The 19,110-nt window shown below is 49.8% G+C and overlaps 1 protein-coding gene across 1 annotated transcript in view; it reads right to left on the reverse strand.

Moving 5' to 3' along the window:
• SHANK2 (SH3 and multiple ankyrin repeat domains 2) overlaps window positions 1-19,110 on the reverse strand; it is a 448,993-nt gene that overhangs the window by 348,498 nt on the left and 81,385 nt on the right. The window contains exons 7-8 of the mRNA XM_084755599.1: window positions 13,721-13,872; window positions 12,145-12,312 (exon numbers count right to left, since the gene is read on the reverse strand). Of these exons, the coding sequence (XP_084611725.1) occupies window positions 12,145-12,312; window positions 13,721-13,872 (320 nt within the window). The remainder of the gene's footprint in view (window positions 1-12,144; window positions 12,313-13,720; window positions 13,873-19,110) is intronic.

A 19,110-nucleotide genomic window follows, 5' to 3' on the forward strand; every position in this document is an offset into this window, starting at 1 on the left:
TGCTAGGCAGTGACATCACAGAGGGGAGGCAGGTCTGCCACACCAAGGACAAAGCCATTGTGGATGATGACGCTGGCCCTGGATCAACAGACTGAGCATCTGATCAGTGCGCAGGGAACACTTTACCTCAGCAGGGTCAATGAGAGCAAGAGCCACTTTGCAAAGAGGACAGAGAGAAGTAGACAGTGGCTGTTAAAAGCATCTGAGAAACATCCATTTATAGTGCCATGCCCCCATAACACTCTCTCATTGTTGGCTAGATGGATCTGACAGGAGACACTGCTGTCCAGCCTGCCTGCCTGCCTGGTGGCCCAACTTCACTCAAGCACCTGCCTCATCCCTTCAACTGCCTGCCCAGCTCTTGTTGGGTCAGATGGCCCAGGTGCACATGCAACTGGTCCTGCAGAAGGATACCTCCCCAGGTGGCACCTCCATCACTGCAGGCCAGGCTCCAGGGAGGAATCTCAGAGCCCAGCAGGCTCAGGGAGCCTGAATGACTGTCAGGACTTCTGGAAAAGTTACTTCCTTTACATCTGCTAGAGCTATCTTACCCAGGGAATCAGGGAGGTGGCGCACACTTTAATCCCAGCACTTGGGAGGCAGAGGCAGGTGGATCTATGTGAGCTCGAGGCCAGTCTGGTCTACAGTGCCAGTTTTAGGGCAGCCAGGGCTGCATAGAGAAACCCTGTCTTGAAAAACAAAAACAAAACAAAATAAAACAAAAAACCCAAGTGAGACAAAAGGAGCCAGGGAGGCCAAGGAGTAATCTGGGGGACCCTGCTGGGACTCCTCTGAGCTAGACCACCCTCCAAGCTGCCCCTGGGGCTTTTCAGAGACATTAAAACAAGGCCTAATCCCTCTGCTTGCTTCAACCAGTTTGAGATGGGAATTTTGCTCCTTAAACTGAAGACACAATTTGGCTAATCAGCTCTCCTCAAAGGCTTTGCAGAGATAGCATTTTTTGTAGTAGCTTAATTTAATTGCTCTCTAGTCAGTAAAGAGGACTCGGCTACTACAGGCTCAGCGAGCAATTAATCCAGACTCATTACCCCTCCCTCAAGTAGTCTGCATTCAGGAGGTTTGAAGTTGCATTCCCAGGATCCCATTCTTGCCAAGGGTCAAAATGCGATGGGCACTGAGAGAGGAAACAGAAGTACGGAATGCGGGCAGCCCGGGGCAAGCGTCCCCAAGGGCCCCCTTTGTGTGTTTCTTCCATTTGCCTGCTTACTGTTTAGAAACAAATAAAAATCAGACAACGCAGAACAGAACAGAGCCAGAGAACAGACAACCATAACCATGGAATATTCATTCTGCCAGGCACTTGGTTAAAGCATCTCCTGTGCTAGCCCCTCCCCTTCTTAATCCCTGGTTGCGGAAGGTAGAGCCTGCTGGTGGAGATGTGGGAATGTGGGTAGGGAGGGGATCAGACACTGGGTGGCTCAGCAGACCGTGTGCAGGCAGCTTAGCAAACAGGTGCACAGGTGAGGAACTCGGGTTGGCTTCTTTATGCTGAAGAGATTAGCTAACATACAACTCAGAGGAAAGTCAGAGCCCTGTGGTGCTGGCTTGGTATGGGGATTGATTAATTAACTTTATGTGTGCTGGTGTTTTCATGTATGTCTGTGCACTACATGCATGCAGTACCTGAGGAGGCCAGTAGAGGCATCTGATTTCCTGGAACAATGAAGAACCAACCTGCCTCTATTTTAGGTTTAAAAGCTATCTTATAGAAAAGACAAACTAGGCTTACTCCTGTTTATGATTAAACTTCTGCTTCTCAAGAATTAGGCTATGCCCTGCCTGTAACCTTAACTACAAGTGGTTCTGTACTGCTTGTTCCAGGAAATAGCAACCATGCCTTTGCTTCAAAAGTTAATAACCATCTTGTGATGCTATCTTTGGTTCCAAATGGTTGTTATGACCACCTTGTAATCATGTCTTTGCTTCAGGAGGTCATTAGGACTAACTTGCTATGCTTATGTTCTATTCCTGTAACCCTACCTATTCCCGCCCCCCACAACTCTCCCATTTGGAAACCCCCTACTCCTAAGCTATAAAAGCCTTGTCTTCCTCACATTCAATGCTTACCTCTCAAACCCCACCTTAGGAGAAGGCAGCCTGTGTACACAAATTTTAAAAAGCCTGCTTTAATTAATCTGGCCATGATGATTTGGGTCAGTGGTCTTTCTCCTCCCATCTTTGGGATTAACAGCTGGAGTTACAGACAGTTGTGAGCCACCATGTGGATGCTGGCAATTGAACCCAGGTCCTTTAGAAGAGCAGCCAGTGATCTTAATGACTGAACCATCTCCCCATCCCCTGTAGTATTGGCATGAACACAACTCTCTTTTGATTGGCTGATTGGAGCTAGAATTCTCACTGTGTCACACTAGTTGGCCTGAAACTCCTTAAGTAGACCAGACTGGTCTTAAACTTCTGGTGACTCCCTTGCCTCTGCTTTCCAAGTGCTAGAGACATGAGCCATCATGCCTGGATGAATGCACAGTTCCTGACATACAGAGAAAGAAAGATGGACGAAGTGGGGACAGCTGGCCCTCTGAAGCTGTGGAGGCCATCAGCTACCAATCACGAATATTCAGGATAAACACCACATTTGTACTGAACATGCACAGACCTCTTTTTCTTGTCATTGTTAACCAAACAAAATCGCAGGACAACTATTTGTGCAGCATGTCCACTGTGTAGGGTCACAGATGGCAGTGGTGACTCAGAGGATAGGATGGGGACACAAATGCGCCTCGATATTATTTTACGTTGAGACATTGTGGTGGTTTGAATGAGAATTCCCAACCCCCCCCCCCCCACAGGCTTGTATGTTTGAATGCTTGGCCCCCAGTTGGCAGAAGTGCTTGGGAAGGCTTGGGAGGTGTGGCCTTGTTGGTGGAGGTGTGTCACTGAAGGCAGGCTTTGAGTTTCAAAAGAGTCACTACATTCCCAGTGCCTGTCTCTGACTCTCTGACTCTCTAACTCTCTGTGTCTCTCTTCTCCCCTCCCTCCCTCCCTCCCTCTCCCTCTCTCCCTCTCTCTCTCTCTCTCTCTCTCTCTCTCTCTCTCTCTCTCTCTGTCTCCTGCTTGAGTTTAGATCCAGATGTGCGCTCTCAGCTCTTCCTGCCACCATGCCTTAACTCTGCCATCATGGACTCTAACCTTCTGAAACTGTAAGTCCAGTTAAATGTGTTATTTTATAAGTCGCCATGGTCATGATGTTTTGTCACAGCAGTAGAAAATAGGACAGACAAGGCTTTACCCTGTAGACCAGGCTGACTTGGAACCCAAAGACAATCCCTGGCCTCAGCCTCCAAAATGTTGGGATAACAGGTGACCTTACTTTGTCAATTTTTGATAAAACATTTAAACATCACAGATTGAGGCATCCTTGGGGTCAGAGAGAGAGAGAGAGGGATGGAAGAGAGGGAAGAAGGAAAGGAGAGAGAGCATTATGTGTGCATCTCTAACTCTGGCTAAGGAAGATGTGTTCCCAGCAGTAGCCCAGGATCCATGAGCATACCCCACACCATGCTACATAGAGAGAGATAAGGTCTTGAGGAAATGGTTAGTCCATGGCTGAGGCAGGAAAAAAGAGAGGAGGAGCCTGTGTTGTGTGGCAATTTCCTGAGTTGAGAGGTGAAACGCATAGTGAAAGTTTTGGTTTCTTTTATGTGTTTTTTGTTTTGGTCCACATGTGGGATGTGGGCATGTTTTTAGATATCTTCAGTTGAAAACAAACTCATGAGGGAGCACATGATCTTGGTCAGCTGAAAACGGACTCAGGAGAGGCACATGACCTTTGATTAATGGAAAACAGACCCACGAGAGGGCATGTGATTTTTTTTTTTCTGAAAACAGACATGTGAGAGGGCTTGTGATGTTTAGAGAAAATATAACTAGAACCCCACAGTCAGTGAGACAGTGCTTTTGCCTTGCCATGTTTTTCAGTGGTTTACATCGCTTCACTTCTCGTGGTATTTTGGCTGAGTCTGACTGCTTCTGCTGACTGGTGCCAATTTGGCAGAGCCTGGCTGTTTCTGCTGGACTGTGCCGCTGCCACGGATTCCTGTTGCTGCTTGGTGTTTGCTATCAGACTAGACTGCTAGTATCCTGACAACACAGGGTGGAACTGGCCCAAGGAACTACATCTAAAAAGATCCACATCCCCTGCCCCTATTAATCGTTGTTCTCTCCTACCTCTGGCCAGTGAGTTGGAAGGGAGGTGGAAGCTTTTCAGAATCCTAAATAAAGGAGATTTTTGAAAAAATCTAAGCCTACAGGAAAATCTAATCCTATAGAAGCTCCTTAAGACTCAGGAATTTCTAAAGGGAGGTTCATTCAGAGGCAGGAGGTAGGCAATTCATAATTCTCAGGATGTCCCTGAAACTCACCCCTGCCTCTCTAAAATCATATAAGCCAAGATGCTCTTGGACCAGCAGAGCTTCCTGGAAGAGACTCTCTGATCTGTCGAGCTTCTTGCAAACTGTGCAGGGAGTTCCAGGGTGCTAGCTTTCGTGTTTGGGTGGCCTTAGGTGACATAGCTGCCTTTGAGTCCTCCCTTCTCTTGTACTCTTATAAGGAAATCCAATAAACTTAGGGTTCACTTAGTTGGACTTTGGCCCATCATTGGCTCCCTATCAGTTAGAGGTGAACAGATGCTTGTGACATGTCTCCCCAGGAAAAGCATCACACAATAGCCTGAGATAATTGTGTGTCAGAAAAGAGCTGGATCTTGCCTTGTGGGTATTTATAATCACCATGGAAAACACCCCTCTGGGCATGCCTGTGAGAGAGTGTCTACAGCAAGTTTATTGAGGTGTAAATGTGGGCAGCACCATTCCATGGGTTGGGGTTCGAGATTGAATAAAGAAGAAAGTAAGCTGACCACAGTGAGCTGTGGTCATCTCTCTCTGTTTCTCACAGTGGCTGCAATGTGACCAGCTGCCTCCCACACCTCCCACCATGCTTTCCCTGCCAGGACAGATGGAGCGTGCCCCCAAACTATGAACCAAATAAACTTTTCTATCCTTAAAACTGCTTCTGCCAAAGGTGTTTTGTCACAGCAATAAGAAAAACAACGAAACAATGTTCAGATCTGTTCCAAAGGGACATCCAGGGGTCCAGCCAGAGGCGGGACCGCAAGTGTTATCTAACAGTATCTGCCAGGAAAGAGAAGCATGTGAGTTTGCCTTGCTATAAGTAAAAAAGTAAGCAAATGCAGCTTTTCTATCTGATGGATACCAGCTAGAGGCAAAATGGAGGAGAAGCTTCACTGGGCAAAGGAAATAGTCAGTATAGACAAGAAATGTCAATGCCAAAGCTGCGGGTGAAATTGCGCATGTCCTGGCGGCCCAAGGGATCACCCCAAAGGCTGGCTCACTGCGACAGGGAAGGAGTAGAACTCACAGGGACGCCACTAGTCATGCCAAGTGGTCACCACAGGCCACCTGACAGCACAGGATGCCAAGAGCATAGTGGCAGTAGCTTGGTGTCAATCCTGCTAAATGCAGACCTGGGTGTCCTCAGGTCATGGCAAAGGCACACAGACAGAAAGGCGGTCTAGAAAACAACTGTCCTGAAATCTAAAAGGAAACCCCGGGAAGGCAGAGGGGCCAGAGGACACAAAGGGTTTTCCCACAAACAGGGTCCAGTCCAGACTCGGGGTGTACCCTCTGGCCATCAAGGACACGGCTGAGACAACTGTTAAAAACCAAATGTGGTCTGGAGTGAAGCACACCAGGAGGCAGATGCTCGCTGCTGTATGATTCCCTACACTTGCAAACATTCTGTAGAAGGATCTAAAAGAGAGGTCCCGAATGTTACCAGAAGGCAGAAGCCAGGCCCTGTCCCCTGCAGGGCCCACTGGACACAGCTTCCAAGGGGGATGGAGGTCAGCGAGCAAACCAAACTCAGCACATAAAACTGCCTCGGACTCTCCTCTTTTTCCCATTCCTGGCTTTCAAGAAAATATGTTCTTGGGGGTCACCTACCTAAATATACTGTCTCAGACACCCCTGGGGAGGAGTGGGCATGAGTATTTAGAATAAGTTCCCCCTCAGAATGCTGGGTTCACTCCAGCTGTGGCCAGCAGCCTGCCTGCCACTTACCAACCAGCAGATTTGCTATGAATAAAGGAGCACTGAACCTTCCTCCAAGCACCGCACTGCCACCTGCAGGACGCTTGAGGTACATCTCCCCACAGACACCGCAGAAGGGGCTGAAAAACCTCCTGGCCACCAGCAGCAGAGTCTCCAACCGGGTGTTACAGTGTCACTAGTTGGAGACAGGTCTCTAAGGACGGTAGTGAGGGAGAATGAGTGTGGACCCTAAACCACAGCTGCAGATCCTTAAAAGAAGACTGGCCAATGAGGCGGTGTGCCTTGGCAATTAAGCGCACTGACTGCTCTTCCAGAAGACCTGGGTTCAATTCCCAGCAACCACATGGTGGCTCACAACCATTGGTAACTCCAGTTCCATGGGACCTCACACTAACACCCTCGTCTGGCCCCTACAGGCACTATATGCACATGATACATATGCATATGTGCAGGCAGAACACTTACACACACAAAATACAATAAATAAATCTTAAAAAAAAAAAAAAAGGCCAGGTGGTGGTGCACACAGAGGCAGGTGGATCTCTGTGAGTTCAAGGCCAGCCTAGTCTACAGAATTGAGTTCTGGGACAGCCAAGGCTTCACACAGAGAAATCCTGTCCTAATTAAGAAAAAAAATTAGAAAGGAAGGAAAGAAAGGAAGGAAGGAAAGGAGGGAGGGAGGGAGGGAAGGAGGGAGGGAGGGAGGGAAGGAGGAGAGCTGGCTAAGACACACCGAGGACAGCCATGTGAGGTCACAGTATAGGACATGACAAGATGATGGCCATGTGGGGAAGGTGACATGTATGGTCACAGCTCTAGCTGTATACAGGCAGTGCAGAAAGTGTCTCATAGATACTCTTGCGTTTAACTGTTTCAAGAGCTCTGTGAATTTTCTGAGGAGACACAGCCCTTGCCCAGGCCACCTAGGAAGTATGAGAGAGTTTCTAGGCTGCCCACACTGAGCAAAAATCACTCCATGGGCAGTGTGAGGGAAAGACTCCATACTGACGATGATGCAGACTCATAGAATACAGGAGCAAGTGGGAGTCAGTGAGAGCTGTTATGACCTAGCCTCTTGGCCAGGTAGCTGTCTTCTCCCTGAGGGTCTTGTCTGCATTGGACCCAGGACACTGCAGGTTGCCCCATAGCTGCATGTGTGTCTTCACGGGGGGGGGGGGGGTTGGGATAAAAGAACTGAAAACTCCCAGGTTCTACCTGATGTCCTTGAGTGGTGGGAATGTGTTTGGTTTATTTAAGGAGGGGTGGTGTGTGTGTGTGTGTGTGTGTGTGTGTGTGTGTGTGTGTGTGTGTGTTTTCCCAGGTGTCCACATTGAACATGCATTTATTTTGAGAACAAGAAAAAGAATTAGTTCCATTTAAACAACAAACATTAAAGATATAAGTTCAAGGGGACTGGAGAGATGGTTAAGAGCACTGTCTGCTCTTCCAGAGTTCCTGAGTTCAATTCTCAGTAACCACATGGTGGGTCACAACCATCTATAATGAGATCTGGTGCCCTCTTCTGGCCTGCAGGTATATATGCATACACAACATTGTCTACATAATAAACAAACAAATATTTTTTTAAAAAAAGATACAAGTTCAAGGGCTGCAAAGGTGGCTTAACAGTTAAGAATGCTTCCTGTTTTTCCAAAGGACTCAGGTTCAATTCCCAGAACTGACATGGCAGCTCACAAACATCTGTAAATCCAGTTCCAGAGAATCCAAAACCCTCTAGTGGCCCTCATGGACATGGCACACATACGGCATGCATTCATGCAGGTGAAACACTTATACACACAAAATAAAAATAACTAATAATTAAGACAAAGTTAATAATGTTTTCTGCTCTTCCAGAGGGCCCAAGCTCAGTTCCCAGCACCCATGTTAGGGGGCTCACAATTGCCTATTAACTCCAAGCTCAGGGGATCTGGTACCCTCTTCTGGCTTCAATGGGTGCCTGCACTGAAAGCTCACGCCCCCACACATACACACATACATAAATAAAAATAAATGCTTTTAAAAAAAGATACGAGTTTGCAGATGTGAATTCAAACAAGAGTTCTAGTCATGTCAGGCATGCAGCCCAGAGCAGAAACGCCCTGTGCTGTGAACCTGGCTTCGCACAGACAGCCAAGGGACAGCTCTGAGAACCTCCAGGCAGCTGGCCAGGTACTTGCCATGTGTGCTACCAGGAGAGGGTTCCAGGGCTAGCAGGAGAAATATGTCTACACAGCAGGATGCTACAACAGACAGCGGTGCTACCTACACCTACAGAGGAACCGCCTTTAAATCCTGAGCCCAGAAACTCGGGCTTGGGGGTTATTCCAAGATGGCTAGAACTAATCTAGGCGGACCCCTGCAAAGCTCACCCACACTATGCGTTTTCTTCCTCCCCAAACACTGTTGTATTAGGGATGATTTCTGCTTGAGAGACCTGCAGATGAGACAAAGGAGAACAAGACAAGGCAGGAATGCACTCAGTTGAGCCAGCTGCTTGCTCTGTGACCTCGGCCAAGTTGCTTACCCTCTCTGGGCCTGTTAATTCACCTGTTAACAAGGACAGGGAGCACTCTGCTTGGGTTGCTTTGAGGACACCCCAAAGGGTGAGTGGGGGCAGTGTTTGGCTGGCTAAGTGTGAACAGTGGCTAGAAGCATAACCTAGAAGTTATTGGCTAGAAGGTGTTGGCCCCATCTCCTACTCCTGCCAGGTCTGTGCAGGGTCAGCCAGGCATCACTCTGTTTAACGGGGACAGTAGTCTGAGTCTAAAAGAGACAATAGAGCTAGGCAGAAGAGACCCTGGTTCTTCAGAACATGGCTTTCTCCGGCTTGTCTGAAACTGACCACTAGAGGGCAGTCCAAACCCTGCAGCTGAGCTGAGGAAAGGCAGGACTCAGGACTCCACAGCCAACAATGTTAAGTCTTCCAAGGTCTCCAGGGCACCACAGTCTGGGGGCTGAGACGCTGAGGTTCTGACCGGCCTGGGTCTGGGTGGCCCTGAGGTTGCGAAGCTCTCATCTGTGGGGCCCAGGAACCAGAGACAGCCAGGATCCCACAGCCAAGGGCTGTCCAAGGTGAGGACCAGAGTCACATGGTTTAGATAAAAAGGGCCAGATCTGTTAAGTGTGGTATCCTTGGACTGTGAAGAGGAGCTGTCCTGATGGAAGGAGGGGCAGGCAAGAAGGCTGGGGTGGAGGTGGGGGTGGGCAGAGAGAAAGAGACAGGTGTGCAAGTGTGCAGGGCAGAGGGGCCACAGTCACCCATATCCCCTACTCCAGGACTCAAATGGCTGCTGTCACTGCATGAGCTGCGGAACCACCACCACATGGGGCGACAGAGTACACATACCTGGTCCTATATGTCTCTGTGTGTTTGGGGGGTGGGGGTGGGGGCACGTGTGTACATGAGTGCGTGCATGTGCATGTGATTTTTAAAAACTGTCTCCTGTCTAGCTTTCCTCATGTGTCAGGCAGGAAGGCCGTCTGGTGTCAGGACACTGAGTGGGTGGCAGGTGCTGATGATGATCAGGCAGTAACGCTCATGGCTGTGTGAACTATAGGTGGGCAGGCACCTGAGGTATAGTGGCGTCTCCAGCAAGTGCTGTGAAGATGAGGGGATGGACGACAGGCCAGGAGTCCCCTGAGGCGGCTGCAGTACTGCAGATACAAACAAGCAGGTGACGTGCATGGGTGAGAGCCAGGCTAGGCTAGGGAGACAGCCAAACAAGAAACCACCACCAGCCCTGCCCAACACTGCGGGAGGGCTCAAGAGAGCCAGGACTGAGCACAGGGCTGAAGGCTGGCCCTCATCTTAGCCTCGGGGCGGAAGCACAAGCAGCAAGAATTTAGAGGAAGGAAGGAAGCAGGTAGACAAGACCCTAGAGCGTTTCTCAGGGCTATAAAAATCAGGGTTCTCCAAAGAGACAGAACAGTTATGGTGCAAACGTGCGCAGAGCCTGCTCTCCATATACGTGACCTCTGTCACCTGTGGGCTCTACAGGCATGGATAGAAATACTTGCAGAAATTTTGCATCTGTACTACACACACACACGGACTTCTTTTTCTTCTTGTCCTTAGACATTGGAGAACCATCATTCTCAGCGAATTCACACCATTCAGGTTATTATAAATCATGCCCGTTATCGCAGCCCCGGGAGGCTGTCTGCCTAAAGTTCAAGGCTACCTTATTCTGTGATCGAGATCCTGTCTCAACAAACAAACAAACATCAAAAATAGAAAATATCAAAAGAGTCATCTTAAGATGGCTAAACACTCCTGGGTATATGCATGTGTTGTATGTAAATGCCACACTGTGTTACAGAAGGGATTAGGACACCTTGGATCTTGGTATCACTACAAAGTCCTGGAATGGGACCCCTGAGGATCCTGAGAGATGGCTGTACCTTGAAATGCATATATGGAGGAAGAAAGAAAGAGAGAGAGAGAGAGAGAGAGAGAGAGAGAGAGAGAGAGAGAGAATCTAAAATCATAATCTTTAAAAGAGTTGGTTTCCACAGTGATGGGGCAGCCAGAGTGAGGTCCACAGGGAGGCTGGAAGCCTGGTGAACCACTGGTGAGGCAACTGGAGCCTGAAGGCATCTGGGGCGGAGCTTGCTTTTTCTGGGTACCTCAGGCTTTCCACAAAAGACCTCTGCTGATTGGACACATGGGGAGTCACCTCCTTCCCTGAAGTCTACTGGTTTCTGAAGCACCCATCCCATCTTACAGAACACTATCAGAGCAGTGCCTTGAGTAATTCTGAGTCAGCACCTGGTGCCACATCCCAGCAACCTGTCACCTAAAGTTAGCCCCCCCCACCCCCGTAGGGAGAAAGTCTGTCCTTCACAAAGTAAGCACAGGAATGGCAGCCAGTCCCACAGCAGGTAAATGAACAAGATGGTCATTGCGCTTGCTGCTTGGAGGTCCCCACCTAGTGTGTGGTTCCAGCAGCAGGTGACAGAGGATCACTCACCCCATGTAGGTGTGGGGCCGTCTACAAGCTGTGGGGGCTCCACAGTCCAGAACCAAACCCCCACAAGGGCAGGACCTGCGATCCCCAAGTCCCTGTGCTGGAGTCTGCAGCGCTAGGCCCAGGAATGCACTAAGTGGACATGCAAGCCCTCCCTCCACGAGGGGCAGGTGTGGAAGGCAGCACAGGCATTGAGAGACTAAGAACCATGACAGGCAATCACCATATCAAGGCCACGTGTGAGTCCATCGCAGCTGTCTTCCCAGACCTTCCTGCCCACTTGCCCACCCGCCCAGACCCGTTCTCCACCCAGATCAAAGGCCTTGACTTCCAGGCTATCAGCTCCAGCTCTGGAGGACTCAACATCCTTCCGATAGCTCTCGGACTCAGCCATGCTGGCCCAGCCCCACGCAGCCAGCTCCACCACTCTCAGGAACACAGGGTCTCCCAGTCTCAAAGTCAGGGGCTGGCAATGGCTCCTACAGGGGCTGTCTGGCTTGTGTGCAGGTCTCAGCCTTGAACTTGGACCCTTCATTCCAACACCTGGGTCACAAGAGGCTGTCCTTCTAGAACCAGCAGATGGATTTTGTTTCTTGCCAGGGTCATAGGTGTCACACCTCCTGGCCCCACAGTTACAAGGTCATAGCTGATATATCCCCCAGACTCATGGTTAGAAGACAGTATCTGAAAACCTCATGCTTTGTGCAAGGAAATCAGGCCTCATCCTGGGTCCTGCTCCCTTCTTGCCATGTTCCTAAGGCCTGGAGATCATGGCTAGGAACGTACACCTTCAGCCCCATCCCCACTCTAGATGACTGTTGCTATAGATACAGGGCGCCCTCACGTGGCCACCTAGTTTCTCCTGCAAAAAAAACCAGGAAATGGCCATCTCAGGTGAATGCATCAGCATATAAGTGCTGCTGCTGATTAATGGGAACTTTTCAGGACCTTGGAGTAGATCATCCAAGGTGGCAGAAGGGGCCTGATGCCCGGTTCTGTGGTCTGCGTCTGGCATCACAGGGCGGGGAGCTCAGCGGCGGGCATGGCGAGCAGAGGCACAGCCGTACCTGGTGAATCTCGTGCCAGCCGTTCTCGTCCTTGCAGCACACGGAGGCATGCTCGTGGAGAAGGAGCTCGCAGCAGTAAGGGTCTCCCCCCACAATGGCCGTGTGATACAGTGGTGTGAGTCCGTAGCTGTCTTTGTAATCTGGGGAGGCACCAAGCTCCAGGAGGGTCTAGGGGGAAGAATTTAAAGTTGTCACTGGTCTCTCACACACCCGGGATGAATTGAAGACACACGTGGACCGCATTCCCACAGGCCAGGCTGACTCATCCCGGACACCTGATGTTTCCCTCTGACACACACACACACACACACACACACACACACACACACACACACACACACACACAAAAAAAAAAAAAAAAAAACTAGAGAGTCCTAACTGCCAAACTGGAAGTGACAGGTGATATTCAGGGATGCATGGATGGCACCTGCACCCAGATAATGACAGTCCGCAATTGTGGCTCCTTGACAGGTTCCTGGTGGCACCTGCAACCCTGTATCCCAGAAGACAGCTGTGGAGAGCCATCAGGGTAGCATTTGCTAAAGACAGCCACCGCATTTGAACTAACTAACACACAGGACGGTGCGACCCCAGGGAGTCAAGCGGGTGGTGAGCCTCTGGGCAGGGTCCGGGAGCGTGTGGAACTTCTGAAAGTCTGTGGGAAGGTACAGCTGAGGTGAGGCGGGGATGGCAGAAGTAAGAGAAGAGCCTCCATCTCAGATCAAGCTGCAGCCAGAGGACCTGACCTCCTCCTCAGGCTCGGATGGAGAGCAGGCTGGGGGCCACGCTCTCCCCTGACAATGCGGCATAAGCTGCCAGGCGGGGGCAAGAAACAAAGAGTGGGAAGGAATATGGAGAAAGAGGAGGGAGGGAGAGAGGGAGGGAGGAGGGAGCGAGAGAGGGAGGGAGGAGGGAGGGAGGAGAAAGGGATAGAGGGAGGGGGTGGGGGGGAGGGATTGGGGGGGGGAGAATGCCTGGCAGTGGAGAGAGGATGGTCATAGTGGGGGTGGGGGAAGGGACAGGGGAAGGTGGGCCTGAGAAAAGACAGGCATGGGAAGATGAGCAATGGAAAAAGGGGGTGGGGAAGAGAGGCGTACAAGATAGGTGGGGAATGGATCTGGAAAGGTAGGGGTGAGGAAAGAGGGTGGGAAGATGGCCACGGCCAAGGGGAAGATGGGTGTGCTGGGTGCCACACAGTTCAGGACAAGATGGCTGTGGGTACAGTTGTCTGACTCCCAGAGATGCAATGCAGGGGACAACAATGCTTGCTGTCAGGACTACTACTACTACTACTGGATTTGAGGCCTCCTCTGAGGGACAGTGACAAGGTTTAGTGCCAAGTCATGCGTTGGAAACATGAGCCTTTTGGGGGGAGTAGAGATCCTTACGGTGGCTCAAGGCAGGTTCTAGAAGCAGCTATACCAGAGTGGGGTAGGAAAGGCTGGCACTCAACTGTCCTTCTGAGTTCCAGTGGGCACAGGATTCATGGTTCCCTGGGGAGAAAGCCATTGTGAAGACAGCTCAGGGGACCAGACAAAGGACACTTTTGCCCACACATGGCAGGCTCGGGACATACCTTCAGGGCAACCTGGTTTCTCGTCCGGGCAGCCTTATGAAGGGCGGTCATCCCATCCCTGGCGCGGAAGTCTAGATGTGCACCCCCATTTTTGAGAGCTTTGATGACCTCCATGGAGTCATTGAGCTGGGCAGCCAGGGTCAGGGGCGTCTCTGAGGGGACCAAACACAAGGGCTTTAGAACACATTCTTGGAGAAGGATGCCAAGCCTCACTGCGCATTCGGCCACATTAGCGTGCTTGAAACTGAGCAGGTCCTTCTGTGCACCTATGGGTTCTGAGAGTCCCCACAGTTGGGGTGACAAAGACAACCACATGACAATGACAGAGACACGTGAGGTCACATGCAAACCAGAACAGTAGCCGCAGGGTTCCCATAGTGTGGGCCTTGGTGCTATGAGTCCCACCACCTCACTGAGGACAGAAGCCCGGGCACCATCTTGACATGTCCCTCCTTGGAGCAACTGGCTAGAACTCTAATGCGACACTGGGAAGGCCAGCACTCTTTCTTTTTCTGTTTCATGATGCAGAGACCCTTTGTGGGTGTCAGAAACTAGGCTGCAGGGTTCCCACACAGAAAGATCTGTAATCCTTTAGGTGTCACATTCAGGTGACCAAAGAACACCAGGACAGCCTACAAGTTCCTGTGACCCAGAGTGACAACATTCTTGAGCAGTGGTTCTCAGCCTCCCTAGTCTGCAACCCTTTAATACAGTTCCTCATGTTGGAGTGACCCCCAAGCATAAAAATTATCTTGTTGCTACATCATAACTGTAACTTTGCTACTATTATGAATCATAATATAAGTATCTGATATGACGGAGATCCGATATGCCACGCCTCTGAAAGCATCATTCAATCCCTAAAGGAGTTACAACCCACAGATTGAGAACTGTTGGTCTAGAGTCTCCATCCCGAGGCAGGAGAGGAAGCTCAGTGGGTACAGTACCGGCCACACAAGCACAAGGACCTGAGTTCAAATCCCTAGCACCCACATAAAAGCTGAGTGGAGGTGTGCGTGTCTGTCCCCCACCCCAAGAGGATCAGATGGGTCCTGAGGGCTCACTGGTCAAGTCCAGCGCAAACAGCAAGCTTATGTGAGAGCTGGGTCACACGGGTGTTTGCAACACAGTGTCTTGGAAATAGTCCTCATTTCTCATATGTTGAAATTGTTTTGATTTTTAAAACACTTCAGAACTTTAGCAAGTACACCTGAGCAGAGGGCTGGTACCCCAGATTTGAACTGCTTGACCTTAAAGTTACACACATACCATCACCCTAGAAATATCCTGGGAGTGTTGTAGACAGGATGTATTCAAGAGGCACCAGGAGGAAGGGAGAGAGGCAGGACCCTGGCAGGCCAGCTGAGAGCTCCAGCTAGGCTACAGAGATATATCACACCTGGGAGGGGCAAGGTAGGGATGTAAGGGCTCAGAGTTGCAACTGGAGGGTGCGTGTGTGTGTGTATGTGTGTGTGTATGTGTATGTGTGTGTGCAAGATAAGGGCTCCAGGAAATCAAGTATCCGGAGGGATGATTCCTCCCATGTCAGGAGACAATATGGGAATGAAAACCAGTCCTCCTCTGAAGGGCTGGGTGGCCTCTAGCGGGGTTCTTGAAACACTGATTTAGGAGGCTGGAGGCTCACAGGATGGAAAATTTAACACAGGGAGGAATGGTGAGTGTATCGCAGATGTGGGGAGTGGAGGTGGGGCACACAGGCTGACCAGAGTGTCTCTAAGTGTGGCATGCAAGATGCACAATAAATAAGCCATGGGAACCGCTTTCCAGCTTGATTCAGAGGCCACAGGGTCACTATGAGCTCAACCCACCCAGCATCAGGAACTACTTTTCTCTCTAATATCAGCTGCCACCATCTTTATCAGAGCAGCTGAGCCCACAGGAGACCCCAGTCAGGCCGATAGATGTTCTCGCAGAGGATGAGGGGGAGGGGAGGGTCACCAGACCCAGACCTGAGAGCCAGCTGCTCCCACCTGGCCTCCCCTCCCAGGTGTATGTAGTTTTGCCCAGCTACATGTGGTCTCTTCCAAGGTGCTAGAGGATACAAACTGAAGGTTAATGAAGGGGGTGGGGAGGGTAGGGGGAAGGGCTTCATCTATGCAGATATGGGGATATTACCCATGTTGGGGTGGGACTTTGCAGTGATGCAGCTGTTTTATGGCACCACCACACCTACAAGTAACCCCTTCACCAAGGTTCCTGTGAGAGACCCCTCAGCCAGGCTCCTGTGTGAATTGTCCCCTCACTGTGCTCCTGTAATTAAACCTGATTGAGCTGCTGGTCTGGGCTGGTCTTGGGGTTGTTTCTTTGTTCTGGTTTATCCAATGTAAATAGAAGTTCACTCACGTCCTCCCATGGAAAGTTAATGCAATGCACAGATGGACAATAACAATAAAATATAATCACGAAATTATACACTGTCAGAGTGATTTTCACAGCGTCCATGAATCAGGCTTTATAAGCAAGCTAGAGATGACGCAGGCTGCCGGGGAGGAGGTGCAGGGGTTCTGTGTGACTTGAGCATCCCAGAGCTCAGACTGGAGGGGTCCTAGAGGGCATCCCTCACAGATGTGGAGGGACACCTGCATACAGTAACACCCACACAGAGACCGAATAACCAGTAAGTGGCAGCAGAGGGGACAATCTCACAGACAGACATGAGTCTCTACTATGCACCCCCAGGAGGCAGAACATAACTCCCAACTCCTTAACAGTGGGCTGTGACAACTGTATGGGACAGGCTCCGCAGGTGACTCTCAGGAAGAAAGGCTGCAGACAGGGCCATGCTAGGGGAGGTCTCAGTCAGCATCATAACACTCAGTTTGGAGGAGCCCTCCATACATAGTGAGAGGGGTGCTTTACCTCCGTCACCTTCCTCCCCAGCCCCATGCTAACTCATGTTTACAAGAGTGCACTGGAGGGGCATCTGAATAAATACCGCTTCTCAAAGCTGCCAGGATCATCGCCAAGAAAACAAATCCAAGCTACCGTTCAAAGCCATGCAGCCTATAGAGACGTGACAAGTAAAGATGACACGGGCCCTCCGAAGTCCTCAGACAGGAAGAGAACATCTGTGGAATCGGAGGAAATCAGAATAATGCATGGGCTCTGTAACACTGCCATGTATGTGGCTATGCCACAGTGACGTCAGATGTTAGTTTGCAGAAACTCCCCAAGCCAAAGCTTTTCTAAGAAAGGTTTATTAAAAAATGAACAACAACAACAAAACAAACAAACAAAAGCAACATCAAACAGCTTAGGGCTGGAGAGATGGCTCTGCAATTAAGAGCACAGGCTGCTCATGCGAAAGACCTGAATCTGGCTCCCAGCACCCATTTCAGATAGCGCTGTAATTTCAGCTTCATGGGCTTCTAGATCCTCTACTGATCTCTATGGGTGGGCACACACACACACACACACACACACACACACACACACACACACATAAATAAAAAATTTAAAGCTAAAAACAACAACAACAACAACAACAAAACCCTCAAGGCTCTTACTTAGGGCGAAGGACTTAACGTAAAATCACTATTCCTCACAGACTCAGAGAAAAATATTTCCAAAACAAACACAAATGTATGAGCTGCTGATATCTAATATGCACAAAGAACTTGCAGACTCAATAAACTAGTCCCAAAGTAGGTTAGACACCTTCACAGAAACCTGAAGAAAGAGAACGGACAGGTGGTGAGTTACACATAAAAGATGCGCTGTGTGACAGGGCCTAGGAGATACACTCACACCTCAAGGGGGACTCGGCAGGGGTCAGGCTGCAGGCACTGAGAACAGCCACACACAAAACACTGAACCTCTAACCCACAGAGAACAGACAGCCCGGCTCCCCCATTATGGCACAAATGAGTCAGGGTGCGGCCACTTAGAGCATCTTGAAGGGCAGCTCAGCATAGTCTTACAAAACGAAGCACAATGGGGCTACAGAGACGACTCAGCAGCTAAGAGTGCTGGCTGCCCTTCTAGAGAACCTGGGTTCGATTCCCAGCAACCACTTTGTGTTTGGTAGCTTTATATCAACTTGGTACAAGCTGAAGTCATTTGAGAAGAGGGAGTCTCCATTAAGAAAATGCCTCCATAAGATTACGCTGTAGAGCATTTTCTCAATTGACAAGAAACCGATTGACATGGCAAGTCCCATCCCACTGTGGGTGATTGCCATCCCTGGGCTGGGGGTCCTGGCTTCTATAAGAAAGCAGGGTGAAAATGTCGCTGGGAGCAAGCCAGCAAGCAGCACCCCTCCATGGCCTCTGCATCAGCTCCTGCCTCCAGGTTCCTGCCCTGCCTGAGTTCCTGTCCTGACTTCCTTTGGTGATGAACAGTGATGTGGAAGTGTAAGCCAGATAAAACCTGTCTTCCCCAACCCGCTTTGGTCATTGTGTTTCATCACAGCAATAAAAACCTTGAGACATGCATGAGGACTCTCAGCTGTCTGTAATGCCCGTTCCAGGAGATCTGGTGCCCTCTCTTAGCTTCCATTGGCACTGCACACATGTGGTACACAGACATTCATGCAGGCAAAACAGCCATACACATGAAATAGTTGTAATTATTTTAAACACACACACACACACACACACACACACACATTCCACACAGCCACATTCGTGTTCTAGGGGTTTCCACAAGTTAAGTTGAAAATATATGCCCAAGCTGGGTATGGTGGCATATGCCTGTTCCTCAGCACTCTGAGAGTCTGAGGCAAGAGGATTGCTTTGAGTCTAATGTCAGCCTGAACTATGTGAGTGAGACTTGGTCTCAAAAACAAAACAAAACAAAACAATAAAATAAAAAAGAAAAGAGGAAAACATACATTCATAATTATTAAACATTGTATAGAATCTTCTCTCGATCCTAAGTAAATAGATTTTTAAGACTCGTACTGAATGTGAAGAATGTTACTCAGGACTATGACAAATGGAGCTGGGCCAGTGAGATGGCTCAGTAGGTAAAGGTGCTTGCAGAGAAAAACCTAGCAATCTGAGTTCAAGCCCCGGAACCCACTTAACAGTGGAAGGCGAGAAATGACTCCACAGGGCTGTCCTCTGACCTCTACCCGTGAGCATGGTGCACATACTTCCCCGAACACACAAGTAAATAAATACAATAAAGAGACATGAACAGACATGGATGAACTTTGGGCACAAGGGACTGAAGCCAGTCTGACACACAGTGCCCGATTCTCACACTGACATTCTAGGAAAGGAGGAGGTGACAGCCAAGCACATGGGGTGTTTAGACAGTGATGGGGGTCCCAGATTAAGCTTGATACAGGAGTCACACACTTGGCAACCCCCACTGAATCTGTGACCACCCCCCACCAAGAGTGGCCCTACTTTGAACCCTGGGCC

The sequence above is a fragment of the Acomys minous genome, assembly GCF_964271855.1.
Source record: "Acomys minous genome assembly, chromosome: 2".
Classification (NCBI taxonomy): Eukaryota; Metazoa; Chordata; class Mammalia; order Rodentia; family Muridae; genus Acomys; species Acomys minous.